At 35.8% G+C, this 27,050-nt stretch overlaps 1 protein-coding gene and 1 non-coding gene across 10 annotated transcripts in view; both read right to left on the minus strand.

The window, feature by feature from the left end:
- The window catches only part of WDFY3 (WD repeat and FYVE domain containing 3), a 292,916-nt gene that overhangs the window by 183,049 nt on the left and 82,817 nt on the right, over positions 1-27,050 (minus strand). For 8 of the 9 annotated variants that reach the window (XM_074396388.1, XM_074396384.1, XM_074396387.1 and 5 more), the window contains exon 3: positions 1,599-1,809. In XM_074396388.1, the coding sequence (XP_074252489.1) occupies positions 1,599-1,778 (180 nt within the window). In that variant the 5' untranslated portion in view covers positions 1,779-1,809. Of the gene's footprint in view, positions 1-1,598; positions 1,810-23,192; positions 23,260-27,050 lie in introns of all 9 variants that reach the window. The other variant, XM_074396389.1, reaches the window with a different exon arrangement.
- LOC120363749 (U6 spliceosomal RNA) lies at positions 24,139-24,246 on the minus strand. Its single transcript, XR_005579200.1, has one exon. It is a non-coding gene; the product is annotated as a U6 spliceosomal RNA (small nuclear RNA).

The raw sequence follows: 27,050 nt of genomic DNA on the forward strand, positions 1-27,050 counted from the left end.
TAGGTTTAAGGCATTGCATACATATGTGCTTTGAATCAATCAAATAAAAACTTTTGAGAAAATTTAATAATGAGACAATAACATAGGACATAAGATAACTAAGTCCAACATTAGATAGAGAATAATTACTAAAGTATCTCATATCTACTATTAAAACAACAAATATTCATAAGATTCTTTTAGTCTAGTAGACTGTGAAACCCTAACTGATGAAATACATGGGATATATACATACATATGTAGGCTATTATTTAGTAATTCATGTTAATAGCCAAGAACAATTCCACTAACTGCTCTAAACATTCTCATTACCTTGTAAACATTCCTAAGTCAGAGAGAAGGAAATTACCTCAAACTACTTACTAGTCAACAGCACATCATGACACTAAAGTAAAACAAAAATAAAATTAAAAAACAAAACTTCTGGGTAACAACAATTAACTTCCTACAATAAAAATTATTAACTTCCCTGAATAGTGCTTAAAACAATGGTTTGTCATAGTTCTCTCTCCCATTTTTAAAAGAGCTATTTTAAACCTTTCCCCAGTTCTTCTCACATTCCTACTCTAGCATCTCCTCCCTCCATCATTCTCATAATCAACAGCAGTAAAAGTATGTTATTCAAAAGTGTTTCATGGCAGCAGCAATTAGTGGTGAAGAGTGGTAGGGCACCTACAAGCCTATGAAACTATTTGACTTTTAAAATGATGTATTTGTGAACTTTTGATAAATATATAGAAGTTATTATTATTATTATTATTATTATCATTTGCTTTTTGAGACAGAGTTTTGCTCTTGTCACCCAGGCTGGAGTTCGATGGCACGATCTTGGCTCACCACAACCTCCGTCTCCCAGGTTCAAGCGTTTCTCCTGCCTCAGCCTTCCAAGTAGCTGGGATTAGAGTCAGCTGCCAGCACACCCAGCTAATTTTTGTATTTTTAGTAGAGATGGAATTTCACCATGTTGGCCAGGCTGGTCTCAAACTCCTGACCTCAGGTGATCCGCCTGCCTTGGCCTCCCAAAGTGCTAAGATTACAGGCATAAGCCACCACAGTATCCAGCCTAAAGTTATTTTAAAGATACCCAACAAGATTGGTACATGTAATTCACAAAATATATTAAAACATTAACTCTATTTGGATTCTCTATAGCCTATAACTATCCTCTTACACTAACTCTTAAACAACAGCAAATTTTAATGACTTTTTAAAGTGTACAAAGGGTTTGGGCAACTGTATCATTTGGTGTAATAAAACCATCACTTTAAAAGGTAACAGAAATAATACAATTGGTAATTTACAATCTATTCCTCTTCCAAAACTCAACCCCATTACAGGGACATTTTAGACAATGCTCACAGCTTGCCCTTTATCTATTAAAAATCAAAGAAGTCCCACTAACTGTAGTTTATTCTGACCAGATTTCACATCAAATCACATTGCTTTACAGCAAAGTGAAAAGATGATATGATAACACCAAGCTTCTTAAAAGCTTACTCATCCTATCATTTTTTTCCACCTATGGCATACCAGTAACTTTCAGATTCTTGTAGCGCCACCCAGTCCTGGAAGGTCTGTGTCTGGTAACCTGGACTTACCCTGTTAAACACTGGCAGCATCATATACAGTTTCTCTTCTTGTTCCTTCTGAGTCATGTGCCGGGGAGGATGGCACAACTCCGTGAAGAGCCGGCGGAGGTGCATCAGTCCCAAGGCGTTGTCTTGTGGGCTGCACTCCTCCTGCCTCGGCCGCCCCATGATCCTCTTCACCATGTTCATCTTGGCTGGTTGGTGAGACACACTTCTAATTCTGTAGAAAAATGTCAGTACGTGAACAGTTGAAACATCATCTTGACTAGGTCAAGCATGAATGTAAGAGCTTATAAGAAATTTACAAAACAAAATTATGTCTAAAATATATCATTTTACTTCTTTAAACAGAAAAGACAGAGAAGCAATATTCTGATAAATTCCCCCTGAAGGTCAAATTATGAATCATAGCACTGGAAGTTCCTATTCACTTTGTCACAATTTGTGTAAAATGTAAAACATTAATCAGACAAGTAACAAATGTTTCCAATTAATTTCATCACATCAAATTCAAAAATAAAGAGGCCGGGCACAGTGGTGCACGCCTGTAATCCCAGCACTTTTGGAGGCTGAGGTGGCTGAATGGCTTGAGCTCAGGAGTTCGAGACCAGCCCGGGCAATATGACAAAATCTCGCCTCTACTAAAAATACAAAAATTAGTTAGGTGTGGTAGTGTGTGCCTATAGTCCCAGCTACTCAGGAGGCGGAAGTGGGAGGATCACTTGAGCCTGAGAGGTTGAAGTTGCAGTGAGCCAAGATCACGCCACTGCATTCTGCCCTGGGCAACTGAGACCCTGTCTTTAAATAAATAAAAAAAAAATAGAAACATAAAGGGATCACAAAACTTACTATTGACAGATTTCGTAATGGTTAATGTAAAAATACTAAAAAAACAAATTTAACCCTAATCTTAACACATCTAACACAATAAAAAACCCTAAAACCTCACAAATTTTTCTATTTTGGTTAATTTATAATTAATTTTTCCCTAGAAAACTCAATTACACCTTGAGTACCTGAAGAATAGTGTATATTATAAATTAAAATATGAAAATTAAATATAATAATATCCTAATTTATCATGTAAGTCATAAAATGACAGTGAAAATGATCATGTAATGGTAGACTACTTTCTAAAACTATGGTTTGGTAAATCACGTTAAATCATTTAGTAGACAATGATAAGCATTTTTAAAAGAAGTGAAATAGAATAGAAAAAAATAGAAGATATATGAAAATAACTTGTTTCATGAAGCTTATTTCAGATAAGTGTGGATGAATGGGTACTGAATCATAATGCAAAATGTATCCCTTGCTGGAGCTGCAGTTAAAAAAATACACAAACTAATCATTGAGTTAAAGTATATACAGAATCCGTAACAGCAAGCTTTCAGAAAGCATCATTACCCCTTTTTAACCACTACTAACGATGCCAGCAATTAGCTAAGTCTAGACACAAAAACAGGATATCTTACAAAAGGAATCAGGAAGGCTGGGAGGACATTCTGGGTATGCAGAATTTGGATGAAAGACAATTTGCTTTTTAATCCATAGAAAAGCAGGCATCTCTTGAGATTAATTTTTAATTTTGCTACAGAATCACATAAGCCAGTAGGCCATTTAAAAAATGAAGGACTACAGCAAGGTTAGAGTTTTATTTACTAAACATTTGCCTATTGATTTTTAAGACTATAAGAACAAGAATTTCAAACACACTTGCCCTTGTGAATTTTGAGTGAATTCCATATTTGACTACAGGTATATGCTGAGGCACTGTAGCTAAGAGGAGGATATGATGTGACTCATCACAAGTGAGGAGGAGACAGACAAATTCTGCCTAGAACTCTGCCAATGGCTTGTTTGCACTGAATGACTACTGTGCAGAGAGCACTTGGCACAGTTTCAAGGGCCCAACTGCAGGAAACAGCATTAACACATAGGCACAGGGCTGGGAGAGCATTTCATCTGCGAAATAACAAAAGTTAGTCCAGTTCAAAGATGTCCAATGTATCTTATTCTTGAAAAACATATCCTCCAAATATAAATATCTCAACAAATATGTTCAAATAAACTACTATGTGCTGCAGTCCTATAAATCCCTTGAGCAAAACTTAAATTTGAAGTGAACTATAAACATTTTGTGAATTAACTAACACTTCAGATTATTTATAGCTCTGCTCCATGTCCTTACCCTGTAGCTAGAGTTCGTAATCTAGAGACTGTGGCTAGGACTTAGGGGATTCATGATCCTCCAACACTTCAAAAATGTTTTTCCTAACAGATTCTCAGCTTTCAGAGGGTTCTACATCATTTTTTAAAAGGTCAAGAATCATTCTATCTTTTTACAATGAGTTTCAAAGAACTTAACAGAACATCTCATTTGCTCCTGATTCAAACTTACAAAAATGGTGTGAAGAGAGAATTCTCGTTTTTCCCCTAGGTTTTATTGAGGTATAAATGAGAAATAAAAATTGCATACACTTTAGGTACAACAATGTTCTGATACACACACACACTGTGAAATAATCAGCACAGTCAAATTAATTAATGTATTCATCACCTGAAATAGTTATAATTCAAAAAAATCTGTGGTGAAATCATGTAATATTTACCTTTGAAGAAAATTAAGTACACAATACACAATCAGCTATCAATAATGTCACATTGCTGTACATTAGATCTCCAGCACTTTCCATCCTTTGAACAATATCTCCCCATTTCCCACTCTACCCAGCCCGTCACTCACTATTCTACTCTACTTCTGAGTCTGACTACTTTATACTCCACATGTAAGTGATATACAGTATTTGTCTTTGCATAACTGGTTTATTTCACATTTAGTATTTTCACATTAGTATAATCTTATCAAGTTTCATCTGTGTTGTTGTAAACAACAGCATTTCCTTCTTTTATAAGGCCGAATAATATTCCATTGTGTGTGCTACAAACGCACATATACATATCTCATTTTCTTTATCCATTCATCTGTCAAGGGACATTGAGATTATTTACATATCTTGGCTTTTGTGGATAGTGCTGCAACGAACATGAGAGTGCAGGCATCTCTTCAAGATACTGATTCCATTTCCTTTGGAAATATACCCAGAAGTGAGATTGCTGTATCATAAAGATAGTTCTGTTTTTAAATTTCTTGAGGAACTTCTAAACTGTTTTCCAAGGTAGCTATACCAATTGATATTCCCACCAATGGTGTACATGAGTCGCCTTTTTTCCACATTCTGGGCAACAGGTATCTTTTGTCTTTCTGATAATCACCATCCTAACAGGTATGAGGTAGTATCTTATTATTGTGGTTTTGATCTGCATTTCCCTGATGATTATTAATATTGAGCATCATTTCACATGTCTATCAGCTATTTGTATATCTTTTCTGGAGAAACATCTATTAGGGGGGCGCTCTGCTCACTTTTTAATCAGGTTATTTGAGTTTTGTTATGAGTTGCATGAGTCACTTATGTACTTAAATCATTACCTATACCAGTATCACGAGGCTCCCCCACTGGTTTCACCTAGTAGTTTCAGGTATTATATTTAAGTCTTTAGTCAATTTTGAGTTAGTTGTTGTATATGGTGTAAAAGGTCTAATTTTATTCTTCTGCATGTGGATATCCAATTTTCCCAACACTACTTATTACATAGAATATCTTTCACCATTCCACATTCTCAGCACCCTTGTTGAAGATCAGCTGACTGCAAATGCAAAGATTTATATCTGGTGTCTCTTATGTCTGTTTTTATGCCGGTATCATACTGTTAAGATTATTGTACCTCTGTAATATATTTTGATATCAGGAAATATGATAGTCCCAGGTTTTTTTCTTCTTGTTCAAGACTTCTATGGCTATTTGGGTTCTTTTGTGGTTCCATATGGATTTTAAGATTTTTTTTTTCTATTTCTGTAAAGAATGCTGTTGGAGGCTGGATGCAGTGGCTCACGCCTATAGTCCCAGCACTTTGGGAGGCCAAGGTAGGCAGATCACCTGAGGTCAGGAGTTCAAGACCAGCTTGGCCAACAGGGTGAAATCCCTTCTCTACTAAAAATACAAAAAGTTAGTCGGACATGGTGGTACACACCAGTAGTCCCAGCTAATTGGGAGGCTGGGGCAGGGGAATCATTTGAGCCTGGGAGGTAGAGGTTGCAGTGAGCCGAGACGGTGCCACTGCACTCCAGCCTGGGTGACAGAGCAAGACTCCATCGCAAAAAAAAAAAAAAAAAAAAAAAAAAGAATGCTATTGGAATTTTTTATAAGGATTATGCTTAATCTACAGATTACTTTGGGTAGTATGAACATTGTAACAACATTAACTCTACCAATTCATGAACACAAGAAATCTTTGCATGTATCAATGTCTTATTTAATGTCCATCATCAATGTTTTATTATTTTCAGTGTACAAGTCTTTCAATTCTTTAAGTTTGTTTCTTTGAATTGCATTCTTTCTGTTGCTATTGCAAATGGGATTGCTTCCTAACTTTAAAAGAGGACCCCAAGATAAGAATTCACTCAAAGTATGATAGTGAAAAAGAACTTGGATGAGAATCCAGGCCTTCCAAGCCCAGTGAAGTAGCCTTCACCAGCCTTACTTATATTGATGTATCAATTTTAAATTATAAAATCCTTGGAAACTGTGGCTCTAGTTACCATGTTTATTTATTTAGCATTAGGTAACAATCAGAATGTGAAAATAATCTTTTTTGAGTTTTCTGAAGTACATCAATTTTTTTTTTCTTTTGAAACTGCGTCTTGCTCTAACACACAGGCTAGAATGCAGTGGCGCAATCACAGTGCTCACTGCAGCCTTGAACTCCTGGGCTCAAGTGATTCTCCCACCTCAGCCTCCCTAGTAGCTGGGATGGTAGGCGTGCACCACCATACCTGTCTCATTTTTGCATTTTTTGTAGAGATGGGTTTTCTTCATGTTTCCCAGGGTGGTCTCAAACTCCTGGGCTGAAGCAATCCACCTGTCTCGGCCTCCCAAAGTGCTGGGATTACAGGCATGAGCCACTGGACCTGGCCTCAACTTTCATTTTAAAAATACACACCATCATATTATGACAAATATTATGTCACTATATATAACCAAGCTATTCCAATATGGTTATTTAATATTTTATTGGAAACAAAAGGATACATACCAAACAGCCAAAAGTGACAAAGATTCTCTCCTTGACCAAACTCTAGTTAGGCTCTTTTGAACTCTCTTCTCAACTAGGCGTGGCTTTTGGCTTTCAGTGTTTGTCTCTGCATTGTCCAATTTTAGCAAGAAACCTGCTACCTCAGTTTATCCAGAATTCCCATCCTACTAATCTGATCACCATTAGTATCTGATTGGGTAGCCGTATCTCTCACTATCCTCCAGGTGATGGATGTCTGATTACCCTGGCTTGCCTTCAACAAGTATCTTGTTAGGTCAGTTTAGCAAGAAGCCCTAATGTTTCCTCTTAGAAATTTTCTACCTAATAACTGCCTCCCACCCCAGCCCTACTACCTAGCTATAATATGCCCACTTTTCCTCATTCTTTTCCAAGTTGAGCGCAATCTCTGCCTTTCATTGCAAAACCCACTGGAATGATCCCTACACCTATCATGATGGTATTGAATAAAGTCTGACTTTTCGTTCTTTTATAAATGCCAGAGACCAGGCACAGTAGCTCACACCTGTAATTCCAACTCTTCGAGAGGCCCAGGCGGGCAGATCCTTTAAGTCCAGGAGTTTGAGACCAGTTTGGGAAATACCGCAAAACCCCGACTCTATAAAAAATATAAAAACTGGCCAGGCATGGGGCTGCATGCCTGTAGTCCCAGCTACTAGGGAGGCTGAGGTGAGATGATCGCTTGAGTCTGGGGACGTAAAGTCTGCAGTGAGCCGTGAGTGTGTCATTGTACTCCAGCCTGGGTTATGGAGTGAGATTCTATCTCAGAAACTAGTACCAGAATGAGTAATTTTTTAAACAGATAAGTGGGTTTACTGGTACACCTCAATTACGCAGATAATCTCAATGATGGGGGAAAACTCAGATTCTTCCTTTGCTTCCAATATACCAATTAACACTTAAGTGTATCAGTTTTCTGAACCATGGTGGGGCAGGGGAATAGGGTCTGGAGGCAGGGAATATAAGGCCAGCTGGTGCTGACTTCCTAAAGCTGAATCAAGGTTAAACACCAAGGTCTGGGGGCAGGAGATCTAAGGCCAATTTATGCTGACTTCCCAAAGCTGGATCAAAAGGAAAACACCTGGGTCTGGAACTTCCAAGAACTAAACCAAAAGGAAATACCACAGCTCCCCAGGCCAGAGTAGCAAAGGATCAAAGGCTATCCTACTTAGCCCTCCCCCTTCCACCATGTCTTAGATGGAAGGGAAAAGTGCCCTGGATTGGCTGTGGACCAAGGTCAGGCCATCCCTTCATCTGCATAGGACACCAATTCACCTTAGCCTTTATTTAGCCACATACCAAATCCTTCATCCAGATAAGGGGTAGCTGATAGGGACCTCAAAAGGAATACTTAAAACCCAGAAAACTTTGTAACCAGGCTCCTGAGCTGCTTTCTTGGGCCCACTCCCACCCTGTGGCGTGCTTTCGCCTTTTAATAAATCCCTGCTTTTGCTGCTTCATTCCTTCGTTACTTGTGCCTCATTGCTTGTGCATTTTGTCCAGTTCTTTGTGAAAAATGCCAAGGACCTGGACATCTCACACTTAAGGCCTGCTTTCCGGTAACGATGGCTTTGTGTACATTTAAATATTTACATTTAAAACATAATTCAGACCAAGAAGTAACATGTCTAAAATACTCTTCAGCAGCAAATGAGTAGAATAGGGACTTATCAAACCTTTCCAAATATACCCATATAATAAATCAGATAACTTCAGGTGAAAGGCTCTAAATACACTGGAATCTTGAGCTTCTTTCATCTATAAAATCCTTCCTCATCAACTTTTTGTAAAACTTAACATCATTTCTGTTACATGCCAAGCACACTAGTTACATTCAGTAAATGTTATCTTTTCTTCCTTTACCTTGATCATGAAGCATTTTTTATATGCGTGTTTTTAGTTATTCAAGCAAGCAAAGCAAAGGAAATACTATAAGCCCTTACAGTAGTGTTTTAGAGACTTGCAAAATGACACAATAAATTAAGGAGAATGTATTTCTCAGTTGGATGTAGAATAAGAAGTTTACAAAGCAATAGAGAAAGATATGCAAAATAAGGAGGACAAACCACAGAAGAATGTATTTGCTTAATTTTAATGTTGGTAGGGGTTTTCAAAATATTTATAAAGATTACTGTGAATAAGAACTAGCTAATATAAACCCTACTTGGTTTCATAAGTAAAAAAAAAATGTTAGGACTGCCAGCAGGGGGTTATTTAAATAGCAATGAGATAATTACAGCAATAAACCCAGATAGTAATTTCTTAACCTAATCTCTTATGTCAATAAGAGAAAACCACTTTAAACTTGCTTACCCAAAGTCTTTTAAACAGTTTTCTATTACTTAAATCATAGATGGATACAGATCAAGTAAATAGGCCAAATTTTTAAAATATATTTGTCAAGTAACTAGCTGTGTTAGAGTAGCTCTGCTGAAAACTTAAAATAACTTTCCTAAGTTCTTAATTATATAAGCAAAGAAAAAAACACACTAGCTACATTTCTTCTTAATCTTTCTGCAAAGTATTTTTCCTTACACTTTGAAAAGTACAGGCAAACCTCTTACACTTTTGAAGAATAAAGGCAAACTCTGAGATGCCCCAACAAACTGGGTATATAAACCAGCAATCTAATATGTACAGTGAAAAACAAACAAAAACAAGGTCTGGAGACAGTCTGGAATTAGAACTTAAAATTTCTACCTTCTGAAGCAATGAGTTTTTTGTCTTTCACAGATAGTTATTATTGTATTTTAGCCCAGACTATAAGAAATTACAACATTAGCCCAGTCTATGGACCCATCATACTATATATACACTGAGCTGCACAATTTTTCAGATTTCTTTAAACACTTTTTTGGTGTGCTTAATTTCTTTCATAACAAAAAAAAAAAAGTTCCAAAGCCGAAAGCAACTCACCTCCATTTAAGAATATTTCACTTATACATAACTTACAACAGCAACTGTTGAAATCTCCCTGCTGCCCTTCTGGAACCCTTCCTACTACATCTCCCACTGCTATCCTGGGAGCAAGAATTGCAACCACTAACAGAAGCCCTAAAGGTAGATTAATCTTAACAGTTAAAAGGCTGTTAGATTACTTGGTATGATTAATATAATTCAATTATATTGTGGAATAAATAAACTTTTGAAGGCTGACCTGAGATCCCCAGCATTCTCTGAGTTTTTATACATTATGATGTTAAAATTTTGTATAAAAGACTTGCAAAAGGATTCTTGTAACACAGTACTTCTGTAAAATGTGACTGCATCATACTGAAAAGTTGTATATTCTACATACTTTTGTAAAGGATATTTGCCATGTTTCTCAGGCTAGCCTCAAACTCCTGGCTCAAGTGATCTGCCCACCTCAGCCTCCCAAAGTGTGAAGTTTACAGGCATGATTACATTATGCCTGGCTTTTAATTATTCCTAATTGATTTAAAAGATAACTGATTGTTTAAAAATAGCAATAACGTGTTTTATGATTATAGTTTATGAATAAATAAGATAAATGAGAGCAATATCACAAGGGAGAGGAGGGAAGAGCTCAGAATACTGTTACAAGATACCTGCAGTATACCTCAGTATAAAAAATGTCATATGGAGGAAGATGAAGATAAGTAAAAGGTGAATGTTAGCACCTAGGGCAACCATTAAGTTTAATATGCTGCCAGGTGTGGTGGCTCACACCTGTAATCTTAGCACTTTGGGAGGCCGAGGTGAGCCGATCACCTAAGGTCAGGAGTTCAAGACCAGCCTGGCCAACATGGTGAAACCCCATCTCTATTAAAAATACAAAAATTAGCCAGGCATGATCGTGTGTACCTGTAATCCCTGCTACTCAGGAGGCTGAGACAAGAGAATTGCTTGAACCAGGAGGCAGAGGTTGCAGTGAGCCGAGATTACGTCACTGCATTCCAGCCCGGGCAAGAGCAAGGCTCCATCTCAAAAAAAAAAAAAAAAAAAGTTTAATATGCCAAGATTGGAGATTTAAAAAAAAACATATAGAATGCTCAGTTAAAACCTGAGAAGGCAAGAAAAGAGGGGAGGAAGGAAAAAAGAACAAATGCAACGAATAGAACAGTTACAAACGTGACAGATATTTATCCTACTAAATCTATAATCACTATAAATATGAGTGGTCTAAATGTACCAATTAAAGGATAGTGAATGGCAGAGGAGATTAAAAAATCAAATCCCATAGATAATATAGTATCTATATGAAAATAATTTTAAATGTAAATATTCAGATAGGTTAAAAGTAAACAGATGGAGAGACATATACCATGCTAACTCTAAACAAAAGAAAGCTGGATTCTATTGATTAATCCTTAAAAGAAAACAACTTTTTTTTAAAAGCAAGCTGGAGTAGCTATATTAATTTACACAATGTAGTCTTTCAAATAGGAAAAAATATCGGGGATAAAGAGAGGCATTATAGACCGACAAAGGGGTCAGTTCTCCAAGAAGACGTAACAATCCTTAATGTGATTAAGTCTAAAAAGAATGTAAAAATATGTAGGGCAAAAACTGTGAACTGAAGGGAGAAAGCGATAAATGGATTAGAGTTTAAGACAGCACTCAGACATTGATAGATCAAGCACGCAGGAAATCATTACATACGTAGTCTACCAGAACAGCACTATGATTAAACTAGATCTACAGTTGACATTTATAGGATACTTGATCCAACAATAGCAGAATACACATTCCTCTCAAGTTCATATGAAACCTTCACCAAGATAGACCATATTCTGTGCAATAAACACACCTTCACCTTCACAAATTTAAAAGAACAGAAATCATACAAAGTATTCTCCTAGGCCACAAATGGAATTAAATGAGAAATTTGTAAATTAAACAACACACTTCTAAATAACACATGGTCCAAAGAATTGTCAGGAAAAACTGTAACACATTTTGAACTAAATGAAAATACAACTTATCAACATGCATAAAATGCAGTAAAACCTGTTCTTTGAGAAAAAAAATTTCCTCAAAGCACTAAATGTATATATTACAAAAGAAGAAAAATCTAAGAATTAATAAACTACACTTCTACCTTAGGAAACTAGAAAAAGAAAAGTAGTTTAAGCTTAAAGAAAGCAGAAAAAAAATCAAAATTAGGACAGAAATCATTGACACTGAAAACAGGATAACAACAGAGAAAATCAATAAAACCAAATGCTTGCTCTTTGAAATGATCAGTAAACTGAGTCTAAATCACACTAAACAACAAATGACTGGTGGTGTACTGTTCTTTTTTTTTTTTTTTTTTTTTTTGGAGACAGGGTCTCAATTTGTAACCCATGCTGGAGAGCAGTGGCATGATCAGGGCTCAGTGTAGCCTCAACCTCCTGTGCTTGGGTAATCCTCCTGCCTCAGCCTCCCTAGACCTGGGGGCTGCAGGCGTGCACCACCCTCCCTGGTTAATTTTTGTATTTTTTGTAGAGATGGAGTTTCGCTATGTTGCCCAGGCTGTTCTAGAACTGCTGGTCTCAAGAAATCCACCCCCCAAGGCCCCACAAAGTGCTGGGATTACAGATGTGGGCCACCACCCCAGGCCTGGTGTCTTGTTCTTACTGCTCCTAAATTATCTTCTGAAAAAAACAAAGCAGGTATCATACCACTTTTCTGATTTAAAACCTCTGTTGATTCCCCATTGTCTAAGAATAAATTAAAAACAATTTTCAACATCATTTACCAGTAAGCCACCTCTTTTACTCTAAATTCTGCCACACTGAAAGTATCTCCCAGGCTGTTAGGCCCTTTGAGTCCTCTATGCATTATGTATATTGTTTTCTCTGCCAAGGATCCCCCTCCTCTGCTTTTCCAAGCAGCGTAAAACTCAGCTCTAAGGTAACCTTCTCAGAGAAGTCTTCCCCAAATCTCCAGGCAGAGTCTGTTGTTCAGCTTTTAGCCTGCCATGAAACTTCAGTTATACAGCCATGCATTGCTTAATGACAGGAATATGCTCTGCAAAGTGCAATGTGAGGCGATTTTGTCCTTATGCAAACATCAGAGTGTACATACACAATCCTAGATGGCATAGCCTATTGCTCCTAGGTACAAACCTGTGCAACATGTTGCTATACTGAATACTATAGGCAACTATAACACAATGGTAAATATTTGTACATCCAAACACAGAAAATGGCCTGTAATCCCAACAGTTTGGGAGGCTGAGGCAGGTGGATCATGAGGTCACGAGTTTGTGATCAGCCTGGCCAGCATGGTGAAACCCCGTCTGTACTAAAAATACAAAAATTAGCTGGGGATGGTGGCATGTGCCTGTAGTCCTGGCTACTCGGGAGGCTGAGGTAGGATAATCGCTTGAACCTGGAATGTGGAGGCTGCAGTGAGATGAGATTGTGCCACTGCACTCCAGCCTGGAAAACAGAGCAAGACTGTCTCAAACACACACACACACACACACACACACACACACACACACAGAGAGAGAGAGAGAGAGAGAGAGAGAGAGAGAGAGAGAGAGAAAGAGAGAGATAATACAGTAAAAACACTGCAGAAAGGTATACCATAAAAAATGGTATACCTGCATAGGGCACTTGTTACAAATGAAGCTTGCAAAACTGCAGTTGCTCTGAGTGCATCAGTGGTTATGAATGTGAAGGCCTAGGTCATCTGAATATATTGTAGACTTTATAGACACTGTACACTTAAGACTACATTAAATTTATAACAAAACATTTTTCTTCACTAATTAGCTTACTGAAACTTTTATAAACTTTCAAACTTAAATTTTTATAAAGCCTTTGGACTCTTTTATAATACCACATAGCTTAAAACACAAACCCATTGTACAGTGGCACAAAAATATTTTCTGTATATCACTATTCTGTAAGCATTCTTCTATTTTAATTTTCTTTTAATACATTTTTGTTAAAAACGACACAAACGCACACATTATCCAAGGTTTGCACAGGGCCAAGACCATCAATATCAATGTTCCTCCTCCACATCTTGTCCCAATGGCAGGTGTTCAGGGCCAATAACCCATACAGAACTGTTATCTCCTATGATAATGCCTTCTGCCTACCTCCTGAAGGACCTGCCCAAAGCTGTCTTACAGTTAATTTTCTTTTATAAGTGAGAGTACACTCTAAAATAAAGATTAAAAATATAGTATAGTATAGTAACTACATAAACCAGTAACATAGTAATTTATTATCATGTATTACATGATTTATATACATGTGTTACGTATTGTATGTAATTATATGTGCTATACTTTCATACATCTGGCAGTACAGTAGGCTTGTTTATACCAGCATCACCACGAGCAAGTACTTTGTGCTATGGCATTACAACACTTATGACATCACTAGGCGAAAGGAATTTTCCAGTTTCATTATAGTCTACCGGACCACCATCATATATGCAGTCTGTTACAGAATATTCATCATTAAGAGAGACAGTAATAGCATAATAGTTACACAGGCTTTGCAATTAACTGTATCACTTATTAACTGTTTAATCCCAAGTCAGATATGTTCTGTGTTTAAGATTCCTCATCTGGAAAAATGAATAATTTTCAGAACCTACCTTATAGTGTTATTTGTAGAAATTAGGTAACTTATTACACAGAAAGCACTTAGATTAGTATTTGGCACAAGTGCTCATTAAAAGACAGCTATTATTACTGTTACTCTACTGTAATGTATATTTACCAGCCAATGGTTATTTATTCCCATCAGAAATAATTTTCTCAAATCCTATTTAAGTTTGTATCCTTAGTTCATAGTAAGTGGTTGGTGAATAATAATTTTTTTTTTTAAAGTACATAGAGTTATACACCTGGTAAATGACAACATCAGATTTTCTGTTCAGATATTCTGAGTTCTGGGTGTGCATTTTACTATTTGTTCCCCCCCTCCAAAATTATATATTACAACATTTTAAAAAGTTCAAAATTACAATTTACGTATCCTAGTTCTCATCCTAAAGACAGCTTTTACAGGACACCTTACACATTTCCTGACAGAAATTACATTAATCATGTTCTTAATTGAAAAGTCACTCACTTGCTTAAATAAAGACAATTTCATGTGGTTAAATTATCAATATCTTGCATCAAACTATAAATTCCTTGAAAGAAGTCTGTGCTCTCCAAATCCTTTAACATATAGCTAAGTATCTGGTACATAGCAGAATTGAAGGAATATATGTATGAGTGATTCCCATAACTTTAAGGAAAAGTAGAAATTTCAAGGCTTTTCATTATCTAGCCCCCACAGGCCTGACCTTCTTCATGACCCACTATTCTAGTTTAACCACACCAATCCACTGCAGGCCTTCTTGCTCTGTCTGCACACTCCCTGAGCCCTCTCCTGGGGCTCTCCCACTCTGGCTCTTCTACATCCAGCTGATTATGAATCATCCTTTAAATCTCAGCGAACTGTTCCTCTTCTAAGAAGCTTTACAGCTTTCCTTTGTTGTTGTTTCTCTCATTCTGTTGCCCAGGCTGGAGTGCAGTTACATGATCAGGGCTCACTGAAGCCTCTACCTCCTGGCCTCAAACCATCCTCCCACCTTAGACTCCCAGCTAATTGTTTTATTTTTTGTAGAGATGGAGTCTCACTATGTTGCCCAGGCTGGTCTGAAACTCCAGGCCTCAAGTGATCCTCCCACCTTGGCTTCCCAAAGAGTTGGAACTACAGGTGTGAGCCAACATGCCTGACTGAAAGCATTCCCAAATCTCCCAGTTTAATAGATGCCTCCCTTTCTTGGTTCCCAAAGCATATTGTGCACATCTTTATCATAGCATTTATCACATCATGTAACTGTTGTTTTGATTGTCTTTTTCCAACACCAGACAATGTCAGACTATGGAAGGCAAAGGTCATACCTTATTCAACTTTTTTCCCCGAATACCTAACATGGTACCTGACAAATAAGAAACAAACAATAAAAATGATTGATAAATCAGTAAACGGTGCTGAATAAGAGTTTAGAAGATGATTTAGAGGAGGCTCAAGGATAAGTTAAGGTAATTTAAAATAGACCAAAGAGAGGCAAATTTTTTTCTTCAAATTTCTTACCTGTTTATTTTAAAACAAGAAAACTTAGAAGACAACTGTGTTTTTTATGGTTTGTTTAGAATCAATTATGTAACTAAAGAAATGACTATTTTTGTTAAGATCACTGGGTACCCCAGAATGCACTTTTAAAAACATGTTCAGTTAAAACTAGTATAAATTCAGAAAATAAGAACTATTTATGAGAGGGCAGGTGCAGAAGAAAAAAAAATTACTAACAGAGCGTTAGGTTTGGGTGGTAAACAGATGATGACAAAAAAAAAGGCAGTAAGCCAGAATCCTCCACTGGAAATTTATGAATCAACAACAGACTGAAGACAAGGAACACCTCGAAAATGAAAACAGCTCACTGGTATCATAACAAATCATGACTGAACAGGTCTGGAATATATGTTATGACCTGACAGTGATGAAACAAAATGACAAATGCAAAAGACTGTGTAGAATTACATTGGTAAACCTCCCAAATGAAAAATATATAAATAAAGTAATGACATCAACAAAAACAATAATGGTAAGACAGATGTTGGCTTCTTCACAGATTAATTATACATTGATTAATTAGAATAAGGAGTTTTGAGTTATTTTATGTTTATTTTTCATAAAATATCAAAATCTATACATCCAAATGAATTTGGCTCTTCCAATTAGTTATGTTGGAAAGCTATGTATACATAATGATGCTGACATGGTTAGAAATGCTTTAAAAAATTCCTGTCAACAAATTGCCTTAACAGCATTTTGTAAGCTACATCTAAAAATCAGTATCATTATATATCATGTGTTACCAAAAATGGAATTTCCCAGTGTACTCATATGCTTTAGTTTCAAAACTTCCTCAAAATATCTTCTGCCTGTTTCTAAATATCAAATCCATTTAAAAGATTAAAAATTCACTGCTAATAATCAAAAGGCTGCACTGCAGACTCTGTAGTTGCACCCTCAACTGCAATAGCATTGCGGAAATTTAATTCCTTAAGTGTCTACTATATATAAAGAACTAAGGGAATGCCAACTCCAGTTTTCACTCTGCCAATAATGTGGCTATATTCATTTTTCTAAAATTCCAAATAGATCAGAATATAACTTTCTTTAAAAGTGACAAAAATGGCTACAATAAGATAGAGACAAACCATTGCAAGGTATAAAACGGCTGCTCAAAATCTGGTGTGTACCTAATTCTGAAGCTGTATCTTTTGCCCTAGCCTTCCCCTTATCCCATGATCACAGCACATCACCTTTCTGCTGTTCCCTGGACACAATATGCAATTCTACACCCTTGATGCTTCTCCCACATGGTCTTTATCTGAAATGTCAGGTTTTTCTACTGAATGACAACCTATCACAGGTAATTCATGACTGTACTTAACCTTAAAGCAATGTGAACACAGCTATATAGCAGTAACTTGATCACTGATTCAAAGAAATATTTATCAACTCACTCCCAACCCACTCGAATTTTTCTCTGTTCCAGCCATGACTAGCTCTACTTTCAGCAGCTTATATTCACTATGTTCTTGTCACCACAGCAATTGAAGACATTTGAAAAGCAAAACTTTAAAAATATTTAGAAGAAAAGTTGGAAAATATTTTACAATCTCAGGTTAAGGAAGAAATTTATTTTATTTTATTTTATTTTAAAGAGATGGGATTTCACCATGCTGGCCAGGATAGTCTTGATATCTTGACCTTGTGGTCGGCCTGCCTTGGTCTCCCAAAGTGCTGGGATTACAGGTGTGAGCCACCGCACCTAGCCAAGGAAGCGATGTCTTAAAGAAAACAAAATGAAACAAAAAAAAATTACACATACACACAAAATTGACCTTATCAAAATTAACTTCTGTACATCAAAATCAACAGAAGAACAAGTAAACATAAGCTAGAAATTAGGAGAAAAATATTTGCAACATCTGCAATGAACAAAAAAGCATTAGATCCAAAATATGTAAAGAATGCCTTCAAGTCAATGAGAAAAAAGCAAACAACCAATAAAAAAATGGACAAAAAACAAACAGGCATTTCAAAGAAGAGGAAACATGAATGGCCACAAAAATATGAAAAGCTACACAACCTCATTAGTAATAAATGAAATGCAAATTAACATAACAACAAATTAACATTTGTGTTAGGCAGAATAATGGCCCCTGAAGATATCTCTACTACACCTTAATCTCTAGAACCTGTTTATTACATATGTGGCTAAAAGGACTTTGCAAATGTGATTAAGTAAAGGGCCTTGCAATGGGGAGATTATTCTGTATTATTTGAGCAAGCTTAAAATTATCACAAAGAAGGAGTCAGGAGAGAGGAGATGTGACCAGGAAGCAGAGGTTAGACTGATATGGTCATGAACCAGGAATGTGGGTGGCCACTGGAAGATGAAAAGCCAAGGCACAGATTCTCCCTTACAGCCTCCAGAAAGAATGCAACTCTATGGACACCTTGATTTTAGCCCTGCAAGACCAGTGTTGGACTTCTGACCTCCAGAATTGTAAGACAATAAGTTTGTGGTGTTTCAAGACACTCAGAACATGGTGATCTGTTACAAGAGCAATAGGAAATCAATATACTATTGTATATCAAAAACCAAATGTGGCAATATCAAATTGGTAAAGATGTGAACAAATGGGTTACAAATTTTAGTAAGAGTGTTTACGGATTGGCGTTATCTAGTTGGAATTATCTAGTAAAACTGACCATACGCAGATCATACGAATCAGCAATTTCACTTGGGTATATACCCTAGAGAAACTCACATATATGCAGAAGGAGATGTATAAAATAATGTTTATAAGCAACATTGATTGAATTGCAAAAGTCTGAAAATAATAAAACTGTCAATAAGGGAACTTTTTTTTTTTTTTTTTTGAGACAGAGTCTTGCTCTGTTACCCAGGATCTCAGATCACTGCAACCTCTACTTTCAGGGTTCAAGCAATTCTCATGTCTCAGCTTCTTGAGTGGCTACCATGCCCAGCTGATTTTTTTTCTGTTTTTGTTTTGTTTTGTTTTAAGTAGAGATGGGGTTTCGCCATGTTGGCCAAGCTAGTCTAGAATTCCTGACCTCTAGTGATCCGCCCTTCTCGGCCTCCCAGAGTACTAGGCTTACAGGTATGACCCAGCCTAGTCTGGTAAGTGTTATTGAGTTTCTTCAATTGTTTGTCACAAATATAATCAATTAATGTTTCAATTTAGCCTTGTTCAAGATTTGTATTTAGTAGCCTTGCTCAAGATTTGTAATTTTTTACCATACATATGCATCAATTGCTAAATATTACATCATATACTTTTATTTTAATCTCTCTATTTCAAACTGTAATATTCTCTTCATTCACAGCCTGTATGGAAACAGAATGATTTGTGCTTATGATAGCAAATAAAATATTTCCCTGTGAATTATTTTCTTAAATCTAAAAAATAGGGAAAAAATACTACCCTTGCTTCATGTCAAATATACCATAAAGATAAATAAATAAAGCAATACAGTTATTTCTGAAAGTACTTTGCAAGAAAGACAGCCATATCTTAGGCAAATACTCTTCCTTTCACCAAATCTTCTTCTCGACCTATCAAATAATACATTTGTTTTATTTTGAGGGCTGAATTCAAATGACTTTCTTTTCCGGGAAACAATTTAATTGGCCTCTAACTAGAATATGATCTTTAAAATAAAATAAAAGAAATTGTTAAGTCAGGTGTAGTGGCTCATGCCTGCAATCCCAACACTTTGAAAAGCCAAGGCAGGCTGATAGCTTGGACTTCGAGACCAGCCTGGGCAACATGGCAAGACCCCGTCTCTACTGAAAATACAAAAAAATAGTTAGGCAGGGTGGTGTATGTCGGAGGTCCCAGGCTGAAGTAAGAGGATCACCTGAGCCGAGCTGGGGTGCGAAGGACGCAGTGAGCTGAGACTGCACCACTCCACTCCAGCCGAGTGACAGAACGAGACCACGAGACCATGTCTCCAAAAAAAAAGTTAAGATTTATCTATTTTTGTTTTAATGTATATAAATTTGTACAGTAGTATTTATACTCAAAGATAAGGACGTGAGAAACATTATCTCACGCAATCTTCAAAACATTTCCATAGAAATGTTGGTTCAGAAATGAAAGGTGACTTTTCCTGTTACTAAGTAGTATGATTGGAACTTGAAGTCATGCCTTTTGACAGCTCTTTGCTCTCTGTACAAATGCCTGTTACGTCTGTGCCACTATCTCATATCCGCTCATCCCAAATTCATATGTAATCCTCATCACCTAGAAAAACAAACACTGAGGATCCACATCAAGGCTCTCAGTCAACAGCCAATATTCTAGTTTGGTCCCATTTGAAGCTATTTCTCAACCCACCACAGGTATAATAAAAGCATGTTAGGATTTATGGAGGGTATCTCCAATAAATGCACAGCTCCACCACTACTCCTTGAAGACAAATCTAGTGTAAAGTCAGTAACCTGTTTCTTTACATTCAACTTTTAGTGATTGGCACAGTACCTGACACACTGAAGAATAGATGGATAAATGGATGGATAGAATGAGGCAGAGAATCTTCCTGCCGACACCTAACTTAACTTTTCCACAAACTGCTCTATTCAAATGATTTTAAATATGTACATATAGTCTGCTCTTTATTCACTCTTTAGAGACATATAAATGAAAAAGATTAAGAAACTTACGAAATTCTTTAAAAAACATACTTTAAAATAAAAGGTGATACTAGTATGACTTATCAGGGACACAAAAATTACTTGTTAGTGGATTTATACCCTTTATTAATCAGAGTATTATTGTTTCCCTTATAACTTTCTTTTTTTGAAACAAAATGTCACTCTGTCACCCAGAATGGTGTGCATGGCATGATCAGAGCTCACTGAAGCCTCGACCCCCTAGGCTCAAGAGATCCTCCCACCTCAGCCTCCCAAGTAGCTGGGACTACAGGTATGCACACGTGTCTCATTTTTTAAGTTTTTGTAGAGTTTGGGGATCTCACTATGTTGCCCAGGCTGGTGTCCAATTCTGGGCAAGAGCAATCCTCCCACCTTGACCTCCCAAAGTGCTGGGATTATAGGCACGAGCCACCATGCCTGGCCTCCCTCATAATTTTTGCATTAGATAGTCTACAAATGAAATATAAAAATGTATTTATATTCTTATGGTTGGGGGATAAATTCTCATTGAAGGAGTTGAAAAGTGGAGGGGTACATAAAAGGAGAGAAAAAAACTGCATGTCTTTGTCAACTTCCACCATATCAAAATGTAAGAATGATTACTACAAACAGACATGTCCTAATTATATCATTTCACTGTTGACCACATGAAGCCTATTATAAAAAATGCCTTTGGGGAAGAATAAGAAAAGAAATGTTACTCTTATCAGTTAGCTATTTAATATATTATATAAATCTATCTGAAACTGTGACAATATTTGAACTATATTGCATCTCTAATTTCTGGGGAAATAAGTAACTGAAGTAAATAATTCTGCAAAGTGTAAATCAGTTTACCATATTTTTTCTTGGTAAGTTTCACCATCTTTTTAAAAGGAATGCAATGTAATAAAATATAAAATACTACTTTGAATAAACTGGCATAGAACCCCTCTGGCAGTGGGGAACTATGTCCTAGGCTAATTTATTTTTATAACATTCCATAATAAGGCCTAACTCTCATTATGTTGAAGAACAATCTAAAAAATTACTGCTTTTCATATCATTACTGAAAGATCAAGTATACCTAGTTGTTATTTTCATTCTACTTGACTCCTTTTACATTTTACAACTAACACCTCAAATACAGCTGGGGAAAAGAGAAGATTATACAACTGAAATCTTCTAGCTGAAATATTTGCTAGGAGGTTTAGCATTTAGAGGTTAAAATTAAGTTTCTGATCTACTTTTTGTATTTCCAACATACAGGTTTTTAAATTCAGCAGCTTAAACAGAAAATACAAACTATATGAAATAAATGGTTCCATAGAAAGACCTAACTACTCCTAAAAAGCAGATATAACATTTCATTTAATGATCAAAATAAAATATAGATGTGTGTTTGTGGTGTCTCAAAATTACATGCTGAAAATTACAATTTGAGTTGAGAAAATGTTTTAGGTAGAGAACAAAGAACACAAAGACTTGGCACTCAAAAAGCTATAGGCTACTTTTAGTTTTTGTTTCTTTGTGAAATTACACAAAACAAAGTCATTCTATGATCAAAACTGAGTCACTCCAAGACATTTAGATGGTTTGGGTTTATGCATGTATTTATGTTCCTAGTAGAACATACACAAAGTCATTCAAAAACACTGAGAGCTACACCAATGTAGTTCTCAATATTATAAAAATATTCACTTCCTTTTAATTTTTGACTGATTTAAAATTTTTCATACCCTTTAATACACACTTAGAGTATATATACACTTATACTCTCAGATTTCAAACAAGATAACAATCCATTTAATTTCAAATCCAGATGTCTCCTAAAAAGCAAAATCTAGCATTTAAATAACATGGGAAAAAAGAGACCCTGAAGAAATTACATTTAATTATAATTAAATAAATTGATCAAGAATTTATAATACATATATCTCAAGGATCATAATGGTTTCTAGTGAGAGTGATAAACATAATTTAAATGTACTTAGGAAACATAATAGGTAACAATGATCATGAGACTTGAAAATTAAGTTATATAACTTTTAGACTCTGAAAATAACCTTCTACCAAACCATGGTAATAAAACCAGTGGCAGAATGATATAAGAACAAACTGACCAAGGTAGAGGTGAGAAATCTCAGAGGCAGACTCATATATCTAATCAGAACCTAACATGATAATTGTCAAAGAGAAGAATATATAACAATCATGTAGATGGTACTGAGAAACTCACTCACTAATTTTAGAATACAATTAAACTAGACTCCTACCTAAAGCCACATACAGAGTTGGGCTCAAAATGGATTAAAGATCCAAATATGAAGGTAAACTATAAAGCTAACAGAAGAATATATATATACTTTTTTTTGTTTTTTTGAGACAGAATCTCGCTCTGTCACCCAGGCTGGAATGCAATGGCATGATCTCAGCTCACTGCAACCTCCGCTTCCTGGGTTCAAGCGATTCTCCTATCACAGTCTCCCAAGTAGCTGGGATTACAGGCATGTGCCACCAAGTCTGACTAATTTTTTTTTGTATTTTTGTAGAGATGGGATTTCACCATGTTGGCCAGACTGATCTCCAACTCCTGACCTCAAGTGATCTACTGGCCCCAGCCTCCCAAAGTGCTGGAATTACAGGAGAGAGCGATTGCACCTAGCGAATATACATATTCTTATGAATCAAGAACTCTAAAAGGATAAATTCGAAATCACTTACCAAACATAAAAATAAAATGATGAATGTAATTACTTCAAAATTAAATATTGTGGCTCAGAAAGGAACACTGTAAACCAACAAAAAAAAGAGAGAACACAATAGAAGATATTTAAAATATCTAAAACTGACAAGAATTACAATATAGAATTTACAAATAATACTCAAAAAAAAGACAAATTTAGTAATCTCAATGAAAAAAAGGCAAAAAATATGAACAAGCAACCTGAAAGGCCATCAAACACAGAGATGTTTTAATTTAGTTAGTATTCAGAGAAATGCACACTGAAACAAAATGCCACTTTGCAACTAATAGATTAGCAACAATCAACAATCAGAAAGCTGGAAAATGCTGTGTCCTGAGATATGGGGATGGAAACTACATATACAACTGATGAAAAAATGAACTGGATCTAAAGTGCAATTTTGCATCACTTGGCATGTTGCATTCCTCTCCTACATCTACATTCTGAAGAAATTCTTTCATTGGCAGGTATTTTTTGGAGGGTACTTAAGAGGTCCATCACTGAGAAAAAGAATATGCAAACCAACGTTGATACATAACTATATATATATCAGATCCATTTAAGTCGGACACACCTTAGAAACATAGTGATGGGTGAAAAAAATTTAAAAGCAAGATGAAATACATTACAATATGGAAATTAAAAATACATGGACAGAAAGCAAACATTTTACAAGAACATATTAACGAAAGACAGTATTAACTACTTTAGAATGGTACACCTGTCCTTCATTAAATTTATAGTGCTTTAAAGGAAATAATTACTTTGCAATACTTCTGAATTTAGTTCAACGAACCCTAAAAATCACTGTTTTATATAAAAACATATTTACATTAACAACTAAAGTTAAATACTTACATACCAACCAATTCATTCCTTAAGTTAGTCTCAACTGAACCACATTTATTTATTTATTTATGTTTTCTTTAATGGAATGCTTCACGAATTTGCATGTCATCCTTCTGCAGGGGTCATGCTAATCTTCTCTGTTATCATTCCAGTTTTAGAATATGTGCTGCCGATGTGAGTACCACTGAACCACATTTAAATCAGATACATGTGGGTATTTTTTTCTAAGGTGATTCTTAGCTATTTATCAAAACAGCTATTTTGTTCCTTTTAATCCTCAGCCACACACACACACACACACACACACACACACACAAACACACACACATTTCTTAAATTTCATCTGCTCAGTAAGTAACAAGAAAAATATACGTATTTGTAGGAATATTTGGACAGAGAAGGAAGGGAGGGAGGGAACTGATTTTTCAATAGATATTAGATATTAAATAAATTGGGCAACTTTTAATAGCAAAATAAATCTAAGTTTCTTCCAGTCTTCAGAAAAACCTACCTATGGTCTCCAACAACAAAAAAGTCATGCTGGGAATACCGACATGGTTCTGGTAGTATTCAGTACCCTTTATTAAAGACTTGGCTTTAATAAAAAGAGAGCAATTTCTTCTTATTATTTTGGAGTCATTACAACTCTGGCATAATCTCGCAGTCTTCCTATACATATATGATGAAAACTATGGTACAGAATGATCACTTTTATACTATAATATTCTGAATCATGAATAACATAAAATGTTAAGCAGTATGCTGAGTAGGTGCTTGGGATAAAGTGATACATATAAACAATGTGGAACATGTGGCATTTACCATGTGCCAGGAAATGACAATTCAAGATATATATGATATCTGATCTCGTGGAGTTTAGAGGCTGGGTGGTAGCAAAGATTATGAAGGATGATAAAGGCAATGCATGTTATACCAGGGAAACACAAGGAAGACTAGAGAAAAGTACATCAGAGAAACCTAATCTAGTTGCAGGGAGGTGGAGCTGTGGGGAAGAAAAGTGTTAGGAAAGAGAAGCACATTTTTAAAAGACAATTACAGAACAAAACAAATGAATTTCACTGGCCTAGCCTAAGATCCCATTCTAGCCAATCAGATTTCTGCAGCTTGGTTCTCTGTATATGTTAATTCTTGATATTCAAGCTTTTCTGCTCACTGGTTTGTAATTAGTATTTCCAAGTGGAAAACACCAGCCATTCTGCCCTTGAATTATTTTAAGTCTAAAGGGACAGCATCAGTAATTAGTAGCCCAGGCTAGAGTTAATCCCTAAGGAGCTCTCATTTCCTGCCTCTGCGTCAGTTTTTGTACAGAAAATATAGCCTTCAGATCCATAGCTAGGTGTAATGTTAGGTATTTTCACAAAAATTTATTCATTTATTTCCTACCACAAAATGGTATAATGCCTACTTTACACATTTAAAAAAAACGGAAGCTCAGAGTTTAAGCAGCTTGCCAAAAAGATCCAACAACTAGCATTAGCTAAAATTTGAATTCAAGGCATGTAACTCCAAATCCAGTACTCTTTTATTAAATGGAAGCTCTTTGTCTTTATGAAATAACTTTATTTATGAAAGCAATGACAACTTTATTTTCTAGTTGTTTCTACCAAGATAGTACTATTTGTTCTTCCTTAAAACATTTGGACAAAATGATCAAGTATTTTTGTCCCCAAGAACCTTAAAAAAGAAAAAAAGGTCACAGACCCATGCTTACTTTGTATATCTTCCACCAAGGGTGTAAATAGACTGGCAACAAGAAATATGACTCATGAGCAGTATCTTTGCAAAGAATTCTTAGTAACTCTAGATACGTCTGACACATAGGGGAAATGCCACATATACGTAATTACATTTTCTTTTGAGAATTTGCCTGCTCTTTAATGCAAATCTGCCGCAATCCTAACATGATGCCTCAATACTAAATACAGAATAATATTCAATATATTATGGAAATGATTTCTTAGCAGAATTTGTCAAAGCAAACACAAATAAAAAACTATTGTTGAGGTAGTCATGGTGGCTCATGCCTGTAATTCCAACACTTTAAAAGGCTAAAGTGAGAGGATTGTTTGAGCCCAGAGGAGTTCGAGATTATAGTTAACTATGATTGTAACTATTTGCAATTAAACACAACAATGTATTTTGTCATCTAGTGAGTTCTGAGCAATTATTTTATTAATGAGAAAATGAGATAATAACCTTGGAAAAAAACTCACTCCAATACCAAGAGTACTTAACTACTAATCTTATTCTTCTGTGAATAAAATAATATACTTTCATATTATTTTATAAAATGAACACTTTTGATTTAAAAAAGACTCAGGTTCCTTAAAATAATTTTCTTACATATCCACTAAAATGTAAATGCAAAATATTTCTGCCTTAGTCTACTGTTCTTTACTTTTTGCTGAAGCTAAACTAAACGGTGGTGTGTTAGATCCAGCTCATACCAGCTCACAAGAGCTGATGGCTAAATTTTCAGAAATTCTGGACATCTAGCTGTCAAACTACAAATAGCTTAGGACCAGCCAAGGTGAGAATATTTGCACCACAGTAATCAGCAAACACTAAACATTGGGGCTTTTTTGTTTTTTCCCGGCTAGCTGTTGTTATAAAACTTTGTCAGTGTAACCATCACTGTGCTTAGACCACATTAGTCCTTCAGAAGCTTATAAAATTATATTTTTATCTTCTTCTCTTCTTTACTTCTCCTCTTTTCCTCTCAAAACACTAATTTTTATGCCTTTTTTTCTCCCAAAGGCCTTGCCTTGAAAATACTTAGACTACTTCAGAAAGTTCAGATATTGTGGCTAATGATCTAAAGTAAAAATATTTTTTCACCAAAATATTCTCACAGAAAGTGTATCCCTGAATTCTTATCTGATTGGCCTGATTTATCATATTCTGCTACTTTAAAGGCAATGTCTCTGTTTCTTGTCAGTTTGCTAAGAGAAAATTTTTATTCCCT

The sequence above is a fragment of the Saimiri boliviensis genome, chromosome 3 (genome assembly GCF_048565385.1).
Source record: "Saimiri boliviensis isolate mSaiBol1 chromosome 3, mSaiBol1.pri, whole genome shotgun sequence".
NCBI classification, from domain to species: domain Eukaryota; kingdom Metazoa; phylum Chordata; class Mammalia; order Primates; family Cebidae; genus Saimiri; species Saimiri boliviensis.